The 19,160-nt window shown below is 49.4% G+C and overlaps 2 protein-coding genes across 2 annotated transcripts in view; one reads left to right on the top strand and one right to left on the bottom strand.

The window, feature by feature from the left end:
- Positions 1-19,160, bottom strand: part of LOC102452245 (uncharacterized) — a 505,721-nt gene that overhangs the window by 328,221 nt on the left and 158,340 nt on the right.
- Positions 1-19,160, top strand: part of LOC102455931 (uncharacterized) — a 28,191-nt gene that overhangs the window by 734 nt on the left and 8,297 nt on the right. The window contains exons 2-6 of the mRNA XM_075913346.1: positions 1,501-1,701; positions 3,441-4,865; positions 11,495-11,803; positions 16,123-16,323; positions 16,537-16,737. Of these exons, the coding sequence (XP_075769461.1) occupies positions 1,501-1,701; positions 3,441-4,865; positions 11,495-11,803; positions 16,123-16,323; positions 16,537-16,737 (2,337 nt within the window). The remainder of the gene's footprint in view (positions 1-1,500; positions 1,702-3,440; positions 4,866-11,494; positions 11,804-16,122; positions 16,324-16,536; positions 16,738-19,160) is intronic.

A 19,160-nucleotide genomic window follows, 5' to 3' on the forward strand; every position in this document is an offset into this window, starting at 1 on the left:
CACACCTTTGTGTTGTCTGCTGCCCGTGGATCACCGAATTGCCGCTCATTTGCATTGCAGCGTTGCACCTTTGCAAATGTTATTTCTGTTACTTGAATTGCTCTGTGCCATGCCTGTCGCTGTCACGTGTGTTTCTGTTTTCATAGCTACTGTTCCACAACACTTCAGTCCATGGCAATTCTTTCTGTGACTCTCTCCTAGCACTTGCTGCCTTTTATTTTTACTGTGCTGCTCCCAGTAGCAGTTTCTTACAGGAGCAGTTCTTCGTTCCTGCAACTGCCACCAGTAGCACCTTCCTACAGGGAGCAGCTCTGTACCCGGACCTGTTTGGAACTGATCCCTGTAGGATTGTGCTACTGCTGGTAGCAGTTTCTTACAGGAGCACTTCCTTATGATCGTATAAATGAGAAAGTGCTACCGGCAGTACCTTGCCACAAGGGAGCAGCTCTCTACATACCTCTGGCCCCACCAGGATAAAACTGATCCTGGCGGTGTGTGTGTGCGTGCATTTGCAGCACATGTAACAACATGGGGAGCAGAGGTTTCCCCACTGCCAGGCTGGGGGGCAGCCCCATGTGCCGGGGGGTGGGGGGCGATGCCAGTGCCGGGAGCAGGCACCGCATCCCTGCCCAAGGGGGGAGATTCAGGGACTGGGGGCAGCCAGTGTGAGCTGCTGTTTTGCTTCTGCCCAGCGCCCCAGTGAGGCCAAGGAGCACCCCGGGTGGAAGGGGCGGGGCTGGATTTAAACCCTGCTGCAGGGTCCTGCCCGGTTCTCAAAACAGGCAAATTGTCCCGTGTTTTCTGTCTCTCCACAACAGCGCTGGCAGGTCTTGTTGCTGCCAGATTCCCGCTTGCCGACCCACCAGCTGCGAGTGGGGGGGGGGGGGCGCCAGTGGCTGTTCCTCAGTTGATCCGTTAGTGCAGCCGCTGCTGCATGTCAGTGTCAGCCAGCAGGTCCCTCTCCCCCCAATCCTGTTTCCATCTGGCACATGGACTTTCATGCAAATGGGTTTTCTTATACCGCTCTTTGTTGACCGCTTGTTCTGAATTTTGATGTAGTTTGGCTCTTGGGTTTGAAAAGGTTCTGGACCCCTGGTTTATAAAGGCTCTGTTGGTTTAGTCCCGGTGAGAGGGCTTAGGTCTATGCTGCAGAGAAAGGGAGGGGCTTTAAACACAGGAGCCGAAACATAATGCACTGTCCTCCGTATTCAGACAGCAGAATAAGTGGCTGGTTTATCAGAAACACTGGGCGCACAGAACTGAATCTCATTGTTGCAGGTGCAGTAATGTTGAAACTCAAGCCAGGCACTGAGAGAAATGAATGTGGATTTGGGATCTAACTTGTGTGTGTTGTTTATGGACTCTCTAGACTCAAGCATTTGCCCAGAATGGCCGAGTCTAGCATGTGTGTCACCAGGAACAGAGTCTGGGCAGAATGGGGGTGTGGAAAGGATTAAAGCTCCTTCTGAAATGTCTCCAATTACCCTTCTCCCCCAACAGGCTGCAGAACACCCATGTCTTGCTCCAGCTCAGCCCACGGCCTGCAGAGCCAGGGACAGGAAATGGCTGTGGTGGAGCCGGTGAGCTTCGAGGAGGTGGCTGTGTATTTCTCTGAGGAGGAATGGGCTCTGCTGGACCCGGGTCAGAGAGGCCTCTACTGGGATGTGATGCAGGAGAACTATGAGGCTGTGAGCTGGCTGGGTAAGGATTCCTGTCCCCTTGGGTATTAGAAGCTGGGTGGGCTCTGGAGCAGGTGGGTTGGGTTTGGTTCAGGGTCCCTCATTTCCCTTCCCCTCCCCCTGTTGTCAGGAGTAACAGCCCCAATAATCCTGGCTTCTGAGTGAGAGACTGTTCCCTAGATGTCCCCCTCCTAGGGGAAGCAGGTTCAGGGACATAACAATGGTGCTGCTCTTCCCACACCCCAGGTCTCAATGTGCTTCCCCACCATCTTGCCCATGTTGTGCCTTGGTCAGAGGTTTCAATGGAAGGGCCCAGAGAGGAATGACAAGTACCAGAGTTGGGGGGGGCTGGCTGCAGTTAGTGCCTGTCGGATCCCCCTTGTGCCAGTGGGCTGAGCCCCTGGAAGGAGGGAGCGATTCCTGGAGTCCTTTCCTGACCGTGGCTGATCTGTGTGACATGCCATTTCCTTCCAGTGAGAGAGGCTGGGGCTGAGGGAGGGTGGATGAATAACTAGTTATCTCTCTCCATTCTGAAAACTGACCATTTATTCCTACCCTTTGTTAACTGGTTAAAAGACAGGAGGACAATGAAAGGACATTCCCTCTTTCCTCGTGATAACTTACTTACGGGCCTTGGGTGAGGGGCCTTGTAAAATGCTTTCTGGAAATCTAAGTTTGCTATGTCCTCTGGATCCTCCTTGTCCACATGCATGTTGACCCTCTCAAAGAACTCTAGTAAATCAGTGAAGTGTGATTTCCCTATACAAAAACCATGTTGACATTTCCCCCAACAAATTGTGTTTATCTATGTGTCTGAAAATCCTATTCTTTACTATAGTTTCAACTAATTTGCCCAGTATTGATGTTAGATATGCCCAGTGGTTGCTCCCCAGGTAACAATCATTTACACTTGGCTTGATAATAAAGAAAAGTGGTTTCATTAAGTATAAAAAGTAAGACTTAAGCGGTTGTAAGTGAAAACAGTCAGATCAAAGCAAACTGCTAATTTAAACAACATACACCAGCTAATTCTGATCCACTAAAACTTGTTACATGCAAATTTTTACCTTGAACCATTCTATCTCAGTTAAAATACTTCACGTTACAGAGTTGATCTTAACTCTGACCTGGGTCTACTCAACAGCTTTTCAGAGTTCTTCAGGATTCTGTGTTTTCACGTTTCTTCATGTTTATCCTCGTATGGTGGATGAGGCAGTTTCTAAGGCCAGCTGAAGACAAAGCCCTGATCACTTTCCTTTCCTTATATAGATTTCCCCCAGGTCACACTCCTCAACCCCATGGAAAAGTATGAGATTCAAGTTGGATTCCAGTACCAGGTGGCATGGTCATGTGACTTTGTAGGCTCAACCACAGTTTGAGCTTACAGGGAAAAAGGAGCCATCATTGGTGGTTGAGGGCTGAGTCACTAAGTTCCTAACATATCACTAATGGCCCTCATTAGCACATTTAGAACTATAAACATGCTTACACTTCATATGTCTAACTTCACATACAAAAGTGATACATGCACAAAGATAGTACATACATGTTCAAGAGACTGTAACTTTAAAAATGGTATATTACATATCCTGTTATGCCTGTCTTGAAGATGCATTATGAAAATTCATATTCATAATCTGGTGTTCATGAAGCATGTGGGGGGCTGTGACAGTAGTTGTTTGTGTGTTTTCTCCCCCTTTTCCTGTTGCCCTTTCAGCTCAGCACAGAGAATGACTTCGGTCTGGTTTCTGTCTTTCCCAGCAGGTGATGGGATGCTGAGTGAGAACAATGAGGGGAGCCTTCATCAGGAAGGACCGGAACAAGTTGCTCCATGTGAAATCTTATTGGGAAGATCTGAAGGGCATGTTTCTCAGAGTCCTGAGCAGGGAGAGACCTCTGAGTGTCAGCGGAGCCCAGAAAGGCAGCAGGGAAACCATACAGTGGAGGGACAGGGTAAATCTAGTCACAGGAGCAGAAGGATGAAAAGATACAAAGAAACTGTTCAACAGAAAACCCCCCATCAAGTGTTACCCTACGCTTGCAGTGACTGTGGGAAATGTTTCCAATGTAGAAAGGTCCTCATTTTACACCAGAGAATCCACTCTGATAAGAACCCCTTCAGCTTGTCTGACTATAGGAATAACTTCAGTCAGAACTCAAATCTTATTACCCATCAAGGAAAGCATCCAACTGAGAAAATCTGTGACTGTCCTGCTTGTGGGAAAAGCTTACATTGGAAATCCGGTGTTACTGATCACCAGAGAAACCACAGAATAAAGCAATCCTTCATCTGCTCTGACTGTGGGAAGAGCTTCACTTGGCGCTCAGGCCTTGATAGACATAGGAGAATCCACACAGGAGAGAAACCCTTTCACTGCTCTGCCTGCAGGAAAAGCTTCAGTCAGCGCTCAGGTCTTGTTAGACACAGGAGAATCCACACTGGAGAGAAACCCTTTCACTGCTCTACCTGCAGGAAAAGCTTCAGTCAGCGCTCAGAACTTATTCAACATCAGGAACTACATACAAGCAATACGCCATGTAACAGCTCTGACAGTGGGAAAAGCTCCCATCAGCACTCAAGAATCCGCACAAGAGAGAAACCATTCAACTGCTCTGTGTGTGGGAAAAGCTTCAGACAGAACTCAAACCTGATTAAACATCAGAGAATCCACACAAGCGAGAAATCCTTCAACTGCTTTGTCTGTGGGAAAAGCTTCAGTAGTAGATCACGTCTCAGTAGACATCAGAGAATCCACACAGGAGAGAAGCACTTTAACTGCTCTGACTGTGGGAAAAGCTTCCATCAGCGTTCAAGTCTCCTTGATCATCAGAGGACCCACACAGGGGAGAAACCCTTCAGTTGCTCTAACTGTGGGAAAAGCTTCAGTCAGAATTCAAACCTGATTAAACATCAGAGAATCCACACCAGTTGGAAACCCTTCAGCTGCTCTGACTGTGGGAAAAGATTCACTAGAAATGCACATCTCATTAGACATCAGAGAATCCACACAGGAGAGAAACCCTTCAACTGCTGTGACTGTGGGAAAACTTTCAGGCAGATGTCACACCTTCTTAGACATAGAAGAATCCATACAGTAGAGAAAACTAGTAAGTGCCCTGTAGCTGACAGAGTTAATTTCCTTGCCTATCATGTTAATAATAATATTGTGTTGATTCAGATTAATTAATGAATATATTAATGGGTAGAGTTAGTACAGAAGTAATAGTTAAGAGCTGTAATGCAAGAAATCTGTAAAAGGTCATTATGTAACAGGAAAGGAAATCTGTAATAGGTCATTTGCAAGATAAGCGGAAGCTAACGTTTGCACATTTCCATGGTTGAGATACAGGTCTCACTCAGACACGAGTCATAGCTTATTCATAGCTTCCCTGGACTGAAGGGGGTGGGGGTTAGGACATATGTCTAGGACCTTTCACCCAGATAGCAAAGATGACTTACATAAGTTTGGAAAGTGATAGGAAAAATATCCTCAGACTCAGCAGCTGCATCATTACATGGAAAGTCCCAAAATAACTGGTTCAGGCCAAGTTGAGATCCATGATACATTGTCCTATAGGGAAAAGGACACTTCAACATTAGAAATGTTCCCTACTGAATATGCATCAAACATATCAATGTCAGAGCAACATATTATAAAAGTGGCATTCCATCATAGGGGTAGGAGGAGAAAAAGATGTAGCCCTTGGAAGGTGCCAGAATCATGGCCCTTGGTGATCATGGGGAAGGTGATGGGTTAACACCTAAGATTGTTCTAGAAGGAATGATGTAAATATAGGGTAAGGAAATATGGATGCTCACTCTCTATACACAGAAATTGGGGTGTTTGTGACTGTGCTAACTGTATTAATAAACTATATTTGTAAATATACAAGAGTTCCTATATTGTGAGTGTTGCAACTGTGCACATCAGGGTTCCCAAGCTTAGAATAATTGAATTCTGGGCCTGATCCTAGGACACAGGACTTGTCTGTCCTAAAGGTGGTAATTAAAAATTGACACACAATCTTAGATCAGGCAACAGCACTCACTGAGGAAAAAGGTTCAATCAGAGTTCTTCAACATCAGAGAACCCACATGGGAGAGAAGCCTTTTAATTGCTCTGTGGGAAAATGGGCTTCAATTGCAGCAAGGGAGGTTTAGGTTGGACATTAGGAAAAACTTCCTAATTGTCAGGGAGGTTAAATACTGCAATAAGTTGCCTACGGTGGTTGTGGAATCTCCATCACTGGAGATATTTAAGAACAGGTGAGACAAACATCTGTCATGGATGATCTAGATGGTGCTTGGCCCTTCCATGAGGGCAGGGGACTGGACTTAATGACCTCTCAATGTCTCTTCCAGTTCTAATGTTCTATGATGCTATGAAAAAAAATGGTTACTTATCTCATAACTGTTGCTCTTCAAGGTGTGTTGCTTATGTCCATTCCACTTATGAGTGCATGCACTGCATGCACTAGTTCTGGAAGCTTTTTACCCTTATCAATTCCTGTTGTTCCAGCTGGGGAGCCCCCTGGAGTGGTGGCGGTGTAACTGCACATATATTCCCCTGCTGGCCCCCCACTCCCTCAGTTCCTTCTTGCCAACATTCCGATGAAGGGGAGGTGGGCGGGGAAGATGTGAGCTCAACGAACTCCTGGGCTGCCAGAAAAGTATCTGGCATTGACAGCTGTGGGACCTCCTCCATGGACAGGTCCTGGGTCTCTGGGCTGCGCACCTGCACCGATGGCATACCAGAGATGAAGCCTCAGCCTCCCCCCCATGACATGTCCCTTGGTCCCATCACGAGGGCGATCTCCCTCTTTGCGCACTCGGTGCCAGGGACTGGGATCGGTGCCTCGGCACCGGCCGGTGCTTCCAATGCCAAAAAGTGCTTTGATGCGGGTCCAGTGTCTTGGATCAGCCCCGGTACGCTCCTCGCTGATGGTGCCAACTCCATTAGGAGTAACTTGAGCCTAGAGTCCCATTCTCTCTCAGTCCTTAGCTTAAAGGACTGACAGATCTTACACGAGTCCATCAAATTGCTTTCCCCCAGGCACTTTAGGCTGTCCCTGTGTGGGTCACCACAGGACATAGGCTTCGAGCACCGCAGGCAGGGTTTAAACCCTGGGGTCCTGGCATGCTCCCTCCTCCCCCTCATGGAGGGGGAACAATGGGAATGAACTATCTACTAACTATTTTAGTTTGGGAAAGAGAAGACTGAGAGGGGACATGATAGCGGCTTTCAGGTATCTAAACGGGTGTCACAAGGAGGAGGGAGAAAAATTGTTCTTCCTGGCTTCTGAGGATAGAACAAGAAGCTTAAATTGCAGCAAGGGAGGTTTAGGTTGGACATTAGGAAAAAATTCCTAACTGTCAGGTACTTAAACACTGGAATAAATTGCCTAGGGAGGTTGTGGAATCTCCATCTCTGCAGATATTTAAGAGCAGGTTAGATAAATGTCTATCAGGGATGGTCTAGACAGTGCTGGGTCCTGTCACGAAGGCCGGGGACTGGACTCGATGACATCTCGAGGTCCCTTCCAGTCCTAGTATTCTATAATTGTATTCTAACAACAAAAACCTCAGTAACTACACTAAGGAACTATTTACATGAGATAAGAGTGCTAAGGGCACACTTGCGATTCCAAGTTAAGCGTTCCAGCAACCGTCATGGTGGTCAGAAGGAACTGAGGGGGTGGGGGGTCAGCAGGGGAATATATGGGCGGTCATACTGGCACCACTCCAGAGGGCTCCTCGGCTGGACCAATGGGTACTGCTAAGGGTACAAAGTTTCCAGAACCCGTGCACGCAGCACGCACACACCTAAGTGGAATGGGTGTAAGCAGGCACGCAAAGAAGAAAGATCTTTATTCCAAATGGTATGAAAGAAAAGTGCTAGAAATGGGAAAAGTAGCACAGCTTTCCAATCGCTGCATATTGGGGAAAATTCTTATTCGCGTAGCAGGCAGCTGCTTTGGTGGGTGGGGCTGGCTGAGTTGGTGTGGTGAGGGGGCTGCTGGGGTGGGGGGCTGGGACCTGCTGTGGCTGTGTGGCAGTGGGGAGACCTGCTCAGGTGGTCGGGGCTACCATATGGTTGGGTGGGGAGGGTCAGGGCCATTCTGGCGGTTGGGGCTCGGAACAGGACCTGCCACATGGTGGGGTGGGGGGGGTCAGGGCCTGTTCTGGCGGTTGGGGCTCAGAACAGGACCTGCCACATGTGGGGGTGGGGGGCTTGGCTGCTCCAGCAGTCAGGAACAGGACCTGCCGCATGCTGGGGCCAGAGGGAGGGGGGTTGTTCTGGCAACTGGGAATGTGTGTGATAATAAATTGGGTGCCATGGTGGCATACATACAAACCAGCACACGTGACCTCACTATTGGTGCACAAGGCAAAACTCACTCTGCTCATGGTTAGAAAACCTTAGAGGGAACACTGGTGACAGGGTTTGGATGTGACTCCATTGTAACAAACACTGACTTGCTGATTTAAACAGCCTGCTTCCCCATCTTGGGTAAATGTTCTAGCCCCTGCACTCAAAGCTGGGAGGGAACTCTCTCCTTCCACCCTCTCCCAGGCTCTTTGCAGTAGCAGAAGTAGCCTCTGGTAAGACCTGACAGCCTGGGCCTCTACCGGCCTTCCCTGGGCTTGTAAATTGCACTGGGGCTTGAGGGACAACCAAGGCCTGGGTGCCTATAGGGAACTGCTGATTGTGGCCTGAAACCTGTCCTTTAACTTTCTGAAATAGCTGTCGGGAGCATGGCTAACATGATGCCAATTTTTAAAAAAAGGATCCAGTGGCAATCCCTGTTTTTCCCTGTGGGGCAGCCAACCTTCAGTACCAGGAAAGTGGGTGACCATAGTCAAGTACAGAATTACCCTCCAGAGATGCACATGATTTTTCAGAGAGGAATCAACAATACTTTCTGTAAAGAGAAACCATGCCGTACCAATCTATTAGAATTCTTTGAGAGGGTCAATAAATATGTGGATAAGAACAATCCAGTGGATATATAATACCTAGACTTTCAGAAAGCCTTTGACGAGGTCCTTTACTGAAGGCTTTTAAGCAGTGTAAGTTATCATGGTTGTGTGGGAGCATTAAACCTAACATTGCTGCAGTTAACTGCAGTGTCCCCTCTAACATTTTTTGTCCTTGGGCAGACTGAATTTTCTTTTTGGAGGGTTGAATTTTCTTATTTGCACCACCAATATTGAAGTAGTGTGTTGATGTATATCACCAATACAAACAAAACACAAGGGTGTGTGTTTGTATACACACACACACTGTATATATATATAAACTATATTTTAAGCAGTCCATATATGTGGAATAAAATATATTAAAAAAAGATGCCTGTGACTAGTTGCTGTGAGGTACTCTTAGGCTTTGTCTACATTGCAGGGTTTTTGCACAAGAAGCTTTTTGCAGAAGAGATCTTCCACAAAAACTTCTTGCATCAAAGTGCGTCCACACCTCAAAAGTGCATTGCAAAAGCGATGTGCTTTTACGCAAGAGAGCGTCCACACTGCATGGATGCTCTTGTGCAAGGAAGCTCTGATGGCCATTAGCAGAATGGCCATCAGAGCACCTGTGCTTTTTCTGATAGGCTCTTTTTGTGTAAGAAACCCCTGCGGAGCATCCTCATATGCCTTTTTGTGCAAGAGCTAAAGTTATGCTTTGTGGGGAGAGGAATAACTCTACCATCAAACGCCCCCTGTCCTGTCGAGGTACTGTATTTTTTGTGTGTGCAAAAACATGCTTGAGGTGTGGCCACTCTGCCCGTTTTTTCACAAAAACCTCGTAGTGTAGACATAGCTTTAGTGACTACAAAAGTGCTGTACAAAGGTGGGAACTAGTCTTCTTCCACTGAAGGAAGGGTAGAAGCCACAGAACAAATTATTGCCTCCTCTGAGCTAAGAGAGTTGTTCCCAGAAATTTTCTCTGCATTTTAATTTGTTTTAGTTGCTCTGTAACACTTAGCAATCAAGTAAGCTTTATCAAGTATATCTTTTGTTTTGTTAATAAAATCATTTTTTTAAGGTGATGATTTGGTTCTTTTGTTCTGGAAAGTAACAGGGGGTCTCTGTGTGTCCACCTGCCCAGACTCATCCATCAGCTACCAGAGAAGGCAGCCTGTTTTCTCTGTTTTTTTCAAGCTCTTTTGGGGTAAAAGAGCGAAGGGTACCCCTCTGGGAGGAATTCAAGTGTCCCCCCTCCCTGTTTTTTTTTTTTAGGGTAAATCACTTGATGTTGGTAGGGTTTTTTTCCTCAGAGCCAGTGCATCTGTGACTCTGGGGAGTTTGGTAAGTAAAGCCTATAGTGCAGTCATTCTTTATCCCTTGAGGGGTAAGTTATCCCCAGGTTATTTGGCATATTTCAAGGGGTAGTGAGCTGGTCAGCTACACATATTTCTGATAGAGTAATAACAGCAAAGAAAATATGTCTTAATTATATTATTAAATAGAACTAATCCAAAGTAATGACATCAGAAAATCTGTTTAATTTACTTTATTTAACAATATTTTATTATTGTTCCTTCTGAGGTGATGTAGTGCAGTGGCCACACCTCAAGCATGTTTTTGCACACACAAAAAAAATACAGTAGAGGCAGTCCCCGGGTTACGTACAAGATAGGGACTGTAGGTTTGTTCTTAAGTTGAATTTGTATGTAAGTCGGAACTGGTACATATTGTAGGGGAAACTCTAGCCAAACATTTCTCCAGAGCTCAGTTTTATTCTCCCACACCTCACTTCCCTCAATCCTTTTTTCTCAAGCTGAGGTGTCTGCTGAGAAAAGCTGCTCCGCGTCTCCCTAGTCTGCTGGGGGGAAGCAGCTAGTGCGGGGTTGCCTCGCCCCGTTTGTAAGTAGGGATCCGATGTAAGTCGGATCCATGTAACCCGGGGACTGCCTGTACATCGACAGGACAGGGGACGTTTGATGGTAGAGTTATTCCTCTCCCCGCAAAGCATAGCTTTAGCTCTTGCACAAAAAGGCATATTGTTAAATAAAGTAAATTAAACAGATTTTCTGATGTCATTACTTTGGATTAGTTCTATTTAATAATATAATTAAGACATATTTTCTTTGCTGTTATTACTCTATCAGAAAAATTATAAGTACCCCCACTACCTAGAGTTTTCAGACATACAGATTTTTTTTTTCAACCATTACAACACATTTGTTTCCACAACTTAATTGTAGCCGGGTGGGCGATGGCATTTTTGGGTGTACAAAGTAAAAAATAAAAATAAAGGGGTTTAAAACTTAAAACAACAATTTTCTCCAAATTTCAATTGTTGACGTGTTCCCCCCCCCCCCCGACTTTGCTCAAGTACCCCTAAGGGTACTGGTACCACTGGTTGAGGAACACTGCTGTAGTAGGAGTCATGCAGGAAAAGAGCGAGGGGTACCCCTGGGGGAGGAATTCAAGTGTCCCCCCCCTCCCTGTTTTTATTTAGGGTAAGTCACTTGACACCCTGGCAGAACCTGGCCATGGGCTACTTACCAAATACTTGGGAGCCCCCCCCCCCCCCCCCCAGGGCTGACAGGGGCATGTCTGACTCTCAGGCAGGGAAATCCCCTCTACGTCACCAGGCTGGTCATGTGACCTCTGATCCCCCCCTCTACGTCACCAGGCTGGTCATGTGACCCCTGCCCCCCCCCCCCCCCCGGCCAGTGATTTGGGTCCCAGGGCAAAACCTCCCCCCCGCGATTGATCTGCCTCGGCCTCAGCACTCCCCCCCCCATCTGCCACGTGACCTGCCCCGTTCCCACGTCAGCCGAGCTCTCCCGCCCCCGGCGCCTCCCCTGAGTCCTCCCGCCTCCCTACTGGACCGCCCAGGCCGCGGGGCGCATGCGCAGTGACCGAGGCGGGCCTCCCTCTGCGCACGCGCGGAGAGCGAGGCTGCAGCGGGGACTGAGCCGGGGCAGGGAGGGGGAAAGAAGCGCGCGGAAAACCCGGCCGGGGCGAGGCGGAATGGAAGGGGGAGCGGGGTTAGACCGACCGCGCGTGCGCAGCGGGTCAGGGACTGCGGAGGCGGCCCAGCGCCAGGGCTTAGCTCAGACCGGGAGATTCCCCAGGCCCGGAGCTGCCGCCGCCACCTCCCGGAGCCGGGCCGCAGGTGAGGCGGGGGGAGCGGAGCGCGCGCCGAGGGGGGAGGGGCCGGGTTGGAGCCCGGCTGCGGGGCCCCGCCCTCTTCTCACCAACCGGCAAATTGCACCGTTTTCTGCTCCCCCCCCCCCCCCCAGCGCTGGCGGGTCCCGCGCGCCCGCAGGGAGGGGGGGGGCAGTGGCTGCTCCCCCCGCCCCAGCTGGTCCCTCGGGGAGAGTGAGTGGGGGGGAGGGGCTGCTATTCCCCCCCCCCCCGCAGCGCGGTCTCCCCGCGTGTCAGCGCCCGCCCCCTTCTTGCCTTGATTTCCCCACCGGGCTGCAGCCTCATAACACTCCCGCCCCCCCATCCTGCGCCCCACATCTCCCTGCCCCCCTCATCCTCCTGCCCCCCACAGCTCCCTGCCCCCCTCATCCTCCTGCCCCCCCTCATCCTCCTGCCCCCCACAGCTCCCTGCCCCCCTCATCCTCCTGCCCCCCCCACAGCTCCCTCCCCCCCTCATCCTCCTGCCCCCCCACAGCTCCCTGCCCCCCCCACAGCTCCCTCCCCCCCTCATCCTCCTGCCCCCCCCACAGCTCCCTGCCCCCCCCACAGCTCCCTCCCCCCTCATCCTCCTGCCCCCCCCACAGCTCCCTGCCCCCCCCACAGCTCCCTCCCCCCCTCATCCTCCTGCCCCCCTCATCCTCCTGCCCCCCTCATCCTCCTGCCCCCCACAGCTCCCTGCCCCCCTCATCCTCCTGCCCCCCCTCATCCTCCTGCCCCCCCTCATCCTCCTGCCCCCCCACAGCTCCCTGCCCCCCCACAGCTCCCTGCCCCCCTCATCCTCCTGCTCCCCCTCATCCTCCTGCCCCCCACAGCTCCCTGCTCCCCCTCATCCTCCTGCTCCCCCTCATCCTCCTGCTCCCCCTCATCCTCCTGCCCCCCACAGCTCCCTGCTCCCCCTCATCCTCCTGCCCCCCACAGCTCCCTGCTCCCCCTCATCCTCCTGCCCCCCACAGCTCCCTGCTCCCCCTCATCCTCCTGCTCCCCCTCATCCTCCTGCCCCCCACAGCTCCCTGCCCCCCCTCATCCTCCTGCCCCCACAGCTCCCTGCCCCCCTCATCCTCCTGCCCCCCACAGCTCCCTGCCCCCCTCATCCTCCTGCCCCCCCACAGCTCCCTGCCTACCTATTCCCTCATCCTCCTGCCCCCCCACAGCTCACTGCACCCCCACATCTCCCTGCCCCCCACAGCTCCCTGCCCCCCCACATCTCCCTGCCTACCTATTCCCTTATCCTCCTGCCCCCCACATCCTCCTGCCCCCCACATCTCCCTGCCTACCTATTCCCACATCCTCCTGCCCCCCTCATCCTCCTGCCCCCCCACATCTCCCTGCCCCCCACATCTCCCTGCCTACCTATTCCCTTATCCTCCTGCCCCCCCACATCCTCCTGCCCCCCACATCTCCCTGCCTGCCTATTCCCTCATCCTCCTGCCCCCCACATCCTCCTGCCCCCCACATCTCCCTGCCTGCCTATTCCCTCATCCTCCTGCCCCCCACATCCTTCTGCCCCCCACATCTCCCTGCCTGCCTATTCCCTCATCTCCCTGCCCCCCCACATCTCCCTGCCCCCCCACATCTCCCTGCCTGCCCATTCCTTCATCCTCCTGCCCCCCATCTCCCTGCCTACCTATTCCCACATCCTCCTGCCCCCACATCCTCCTGCCCCCCCACATCTCCCTGCCTACCTATTCCCTCATCCTCCTGCCCCCCACATTCTGCTGTCCACTCCTGCTTCCCCACATCCTTCTGCATCCCTGTTTCCCCACATCCTCCTGCCCCTCCACATCTCCCTGCCTACCTATTCCTACATCCTCCTGCCCCCCACATCCTCCTGTCCACCCCCGCTTCCCCACATCCTCCTGCCCCCAACATCCTCCTGTCCACCCCTGCTTCTCCACATCCTCCTGTCCACCCCCACTTCCCCACATCTGCCTAACCACCCCCACATCTCTACATCCTCCTGTCCCCCAATCCCTGTATTCTCCTGCACCCCCACATACTCCTGCACCCCCCTACCCGCTGCCGTAGTACGACTGACAGAAGGCTGCTGTAGTCCCCTTACTAAAGGGGCCTCTGACTTTTTCTGGGAGGGTCCTGTGTGCTGCAATCTAGCCCTAGAGAGTACAGCTCCCCTGAGCCCTTGAGGAAACTAGGAAGAGAGGGCTGGTCTGAGCTTGTCCAGGCATGTTGAGAGAAGGGCTCAGCGGTCTGGGATTCTCCATTTTGGGGAGACGGGAGCCAGGCAGCTGTGGAAGATCCATATATCCAGTCCGGGAGCTATTGTGTTGCAGCTTCAGCCTGTGACTAGGAGTCTGTGGGTGCCTGGATCTAACGGGCTGCTGATTGCCCTAGAGGGGAGAGACTCTGGCTGTGCCTGTAGCTGAGGGGGACTACACAAAAACCAGCACACAGGAGGGGACTGTAAGTAAATGGGCTCTTTGAGAAATTGGTGCCTGGGCCAGACCTCAGAGATATAGACTAACTCTGGGTCCAAAGAGAGGCACAGTGAACCAGGGCTGCTGGCATTTGGTGGAGCCTGCTCCAGTGGCAGAGGGATTTTGCAGCTGGCTGGTCAGCTTGGACTAACACACACAGCGCTACCTCCACTCCAGCTGCAGATCTTCAAGTGCACCTGTGCAAGTGTCTGGGACTCTGAGTCCAGAGTAGTGCACGCTCTGGGATGGGATAAATGGTGGCAGTGCAAATGCCAGATAGATACATTCCTATTATTTGCGTGTACTTTGTTAATTTTATTCACAGTTAATCTGTAAAAACCTTGTTTCTTTAAGTTGTTAAGTAAAGGTGTGTTAAGTCTAATGTAATCAGTTAGATGTATATTATTTATAATTGTTGTCCTGGAGTTAGATCCAGATTATTGCTGGAATAATTTTATTCCTGGAGGCTTCCAAGGCACACCATTAAGTGTGTAGAGGGCCAGCCAGGTGGAGGCACTGCCGTTGTATATTCTTTATGAGCCAGGGGGTGAACAGGGAATTCCCAGTTAGACAGCATCACCACTGCGATACCCAGGCCCACCTGTGTGTGTGAGACCTACTCCTGAGTAACCCAGGGAGGAAAAAGAGGGTTACACAGCCTTAAAAAATAATAAAGGCTGTGTCTACACTGGGCCACTTATTCCGGAAAATCAGCCGCTTTTCCGGAATAAGCTGCGAGCTGTCTACACTGGCCCTTGAATTTCCGGAAAAGCAATGATGCTCTACTGTACAAAATCAGCCGCTATTCCGGAAAAACTATTCTGCTCCCGCTCGGGCATAAGTCCTTATTCCGGAACACTGTTCCGGAAAAGGGCCAGTGTAGACAGCCCAGTAGTCTTTTCTGGAAAAAAGCCCCGATCGCGAAAATGGCGATCGGGGCTCTTTTCTGGAAAAGCGCATCTACATTGGCCACAGACGCTTTTCCGGAAAAAGGGCTTTTCCGGAAAAGCAGCCTGCCAATGTAGACGCTCCTTTTCCGGAAAAACTGAAAACGGAATAGTATTCCGTTTTAAGCAGTTCCGGAAATTCATGCCAGTGTAGACACAGCCAAATAGTTTAGTAGCGTCTTAAAGACTAGCAAAACATGTAGATGGTATCATGAGCTTTCGTGGGCACAACCCACTTGAATGCCTGCAGGAAGCTGGATGTGACTCATTAGGGTGTAAATTTCGAAGCAACGTGCGAAAAGGTTCAGCAGCAAAAGTCCCATTAAATAAAGTCTGCAAGAATAGTGTTTCATGACATTGTTATTAATCATCATGTCAGTGATCAGAAACGCTACCTTGTGTATTTTCAGTCATGCAAATGTGCGTTCTGATACAGCTTTCGGTTGACCACTTGTTCTGAATTTGGGTGTAATTTGGCTCTTTGGTTTGAAAAGGTTGCCGACCCCTTGGTTTGAAAGTGTTGGTTTAGTCCTGATGAGAAGGCCTGGGTCTATGCTGCAGAGAAAGGGAGGGGGTTTAAACACAGAAGCCTAAACATAACGCACTGTCATCCATATTCAGATAGCAGAATAAGTGGCTTGTTTATTGGACACACTGGGCGCACAGAACTGAATCCCATTGTGGCAAGTGCAGAAATGTTGAAACTCAAGCCAGGTACTGAGATAAGTGAATATGGATTTGGGATCTAACTTGTGTGTGTTGTTTATGGACTCTCTAGACTCAAGCATTTGCCCGAAATGGCTGAGTCTAGTATGTGTCACCAGGGACAGAGTCTGGGGAGAATGGGGGGTGTGGGAAGGACTAAAGCCCTTCTGAAATGTCTCCTATTACCCTTCTCCCCATGACAGGCTGCAGAACACCTACGTCTTGCTTCAGCTCAGCCCACGGCCAGCAGAGCCAGGGAAAGGAAATGGCTGTGGCGGAGCCGGTGACCTTCAAGGAGGTGGCTGTGTATTTCTCTGGGGAGGAATGGGCGCTGCTGGACCCAAGTCAGAGAGCCCTCTACTGGGATGTGATGCAGGAGAATTATGAGGCCGTGAGCTGTCTGGGTAAGGGTTCCTGTCCCCATGGGTATCAAGCTGGGTGGCATCTGGAGCAGCCGGGTTGGGTCTGGTTCAGGGTCCCTCATTGGCCCCTGCTCCCAATGTCAGGACCGAGGTGACCTATGTGTGTCAACTAGGACAGAGTCTGGGGAGAATAGTGGTGTGGAAAGGATTAAAACTCCTTCTGAAATGTCCTCATTTCCCCCTTTCCCCCGACAGGTGGCAGAACACCCATGTCTTTCTCCAGCACAGCCCATGGCTTGCAGAGCCAGGGAAAGAAAATGTCTGTGACGGAGCCAGTGACTTTCGAGGAGGTGGCTGTGTATTTCTCTGGGGAGGAATGGGCTCTGCTGGACCTGGGCCAGAGAGCCTTCTACTGGGATGTGATGCAGGAGAATTACGAGGCTGTGAGCTGGCTGGGTAAGGATTCCTGCCCCCTCAGGTATCTGAAATTGGGTGGGATCTGGAGCAGCCGATGTGGGTCTGGTTCAGGGTCCCTCATTGCCCCCTGCTCCCACTGTCAGGAGTATCAGCCCCAATAATCAAGGCTCCTGTGTGAGAGTCTGTCCCCTCGACGCCCCCTCTCAGAGGCAGCCCATTCAGGGACATAACAATGCTGCTCTTCCCATAGCTAAGGTCTCAATGTACTTCCCCACCATCTTTCCCCATGTTCTGTCAGTGGAAGGGCCAAGGCAGGAATGGCAGGTTCCAGTGGTATGGGGCTCGGCCTGGCTGCTGTTAGCACAAGTGGTGTACCCCTTGTGCCAGTGGGCTGAGACCGTGGAAGGAGGGTGCTATTTCCGGAGTCCTTTCTGGCTGTGGCTTATCTGTGTGACATGCTGGTACCTGCCAGTGAGAGAGGCTGGGGCTGAGGGAGAGTGGATGAGAGAGAGTTCACGTCCTGCGAGCTTTCTTTGGGGTTATCTGCATACTAAATAAAAGTGAGGAGAGCTCTTCTTGCATTTCAGGCATTGTATTTGGTGTTGGGATACTTACAGTTAATTCCCTGCCCTGACACAGACTTCCTGTGAGATCCTGGGCAAGTTACTTAAACTGTCTATGCCTCAGTCCCCTGGCTCTGCAGTAGCTATTATTCTTTGTCCCTGTTTCACAGTGTGATGCTTATCAGAAGCTCACGGGATCTTTTTCAGGGGAAAAGGTAATATGCTGTATTTACTGAGAATACAGTAGGAAAAAAGTTACCATATACTTTATAAAGACAAACACACACACAGTCTGCAGCTAGCAGAATTATAGTTGCTTAACATTCATTGTCACACTACTCATTACGCACATTACATAAAACATTATAAAAACCATTGTCCCCATTTTGACCCCCCAGAAACAATTCATGAGTGGTCACCATTTAAATTCTCTAATTGCTTCAAGACTATGTGCTGAGTCATGATTTGAGCTTATGTCTTCAATGTGAGATACAGGTTTTTTTTCATGCAACAGCACGTACAACACATTAGAACCAACATAACAATCAACACTGCCAATGAAACACTGATGGGATAGCTATATTTAGAACTGCGGATTCCTGAACAATACCATCCCATTGATGAATACTTATTTCTTTAGCTTCATTTGAAATGTTGCAGATTTCGCACCCTTGATGTAAAACCTGCCAAACCTGCATTAGTTAGTTGGCTAATTTGTTTGTTTGTTTTTATAAATCCCATTATATAGCACTGTTCAACTCCTAACAATAAACCAACATTAATAACATCATCAGCCAATATACTGACATATTTATCCTTTTGTACTGGACAATATACAAGTTCAGTTCTGCTGAATGTGATCACATTACACATATATTGCTAAACGGGGGTTAAAGAAATACCCATTTTGTCAAACAATGGATTTTAATTCAGCAATGCAGGCACAGCTTCTTTTATCATTGTGTACCTTAGTTATGCTACCTGATTGGCCAAACACCTATTTTTTAACAACTGAATTCCCACAGGTACTAATGGACAGATAGTAATACTTAGACTGGGGTGAACAATTACTTATGAAACCATTTGATCTTTATTTAGAGTTTACCCTTTTTTATTTTATTTTTTTAAACCGTGCCATTAATTATTTTCCCCCTTCTGTAACTTTTTTTTCCCACAAAAACTTATATACTTTTTTCTTCTTGCAATTGCCAAACTGGCAATACTTCAGAAAATAATAGTTGTTTCATTCCTTATTTGACAATTGTACACTGATGGGCTTTCCCAATTCTTGCATTTTAGCTGTAACATGGCTTAACTTGTTTTTCAATATCTCTATCCAGCACTATCAACTCGTCTAGTTTTACCTAAAACAGTTTCCAATGTACTTCCTGGAACCCTTTCTTTTCACTTTTTCTGGCTGCTGCTCCTGGCTGCCAAACAAATTTAATAACCTTTAATTGAGTTATGCCTTCATGGGTCCTTTACTGTAGTATCCCTACCAGTAATTAAGGAAGGTGTTCTAATAGCCTTCCTCTTCTAACGTCCAATTTTATACACTATCCAGGTGCATTTAGCTGGGCTTGCAAGCTGGGAGTTGATTTTAAACAGTCCATTTAACACCAATTCTTCTAAGTAACGAATGTTTCCACATGTTTATACTTTTCTTTACTCCTTTAACCTTGTGCTTCATGCATGTTTTGCCTTTACATGTGCCTTTATCACCCTTGCATGTCTTCCTATTATAAAGACTGGCATTTCTTGACCATTGCTCTTCTGAGACACTAATTCTTGTAAATACATTCCAAAATGCGTATTATTCCTTCTCTGCCTAATGCAGTGTTGTTTTTAACACAATACACAACAGTGCTAGCAATGAGACAAATACCTTAAAACAAACAC

Source organism: Pelodiscus sinensis, chromosome 32 (assembly GCF_049634645.1).
Source record: "Pelodiscus sinensis isolate JC-2024 chromosome 32, ASM4963464v1, whole genome shotgun sequence".
NCBI lineage: Eukaryota > Metazoa > Chordata > Testudines > Trionychidae > Pelodiscus > Pelodiscus sinensis.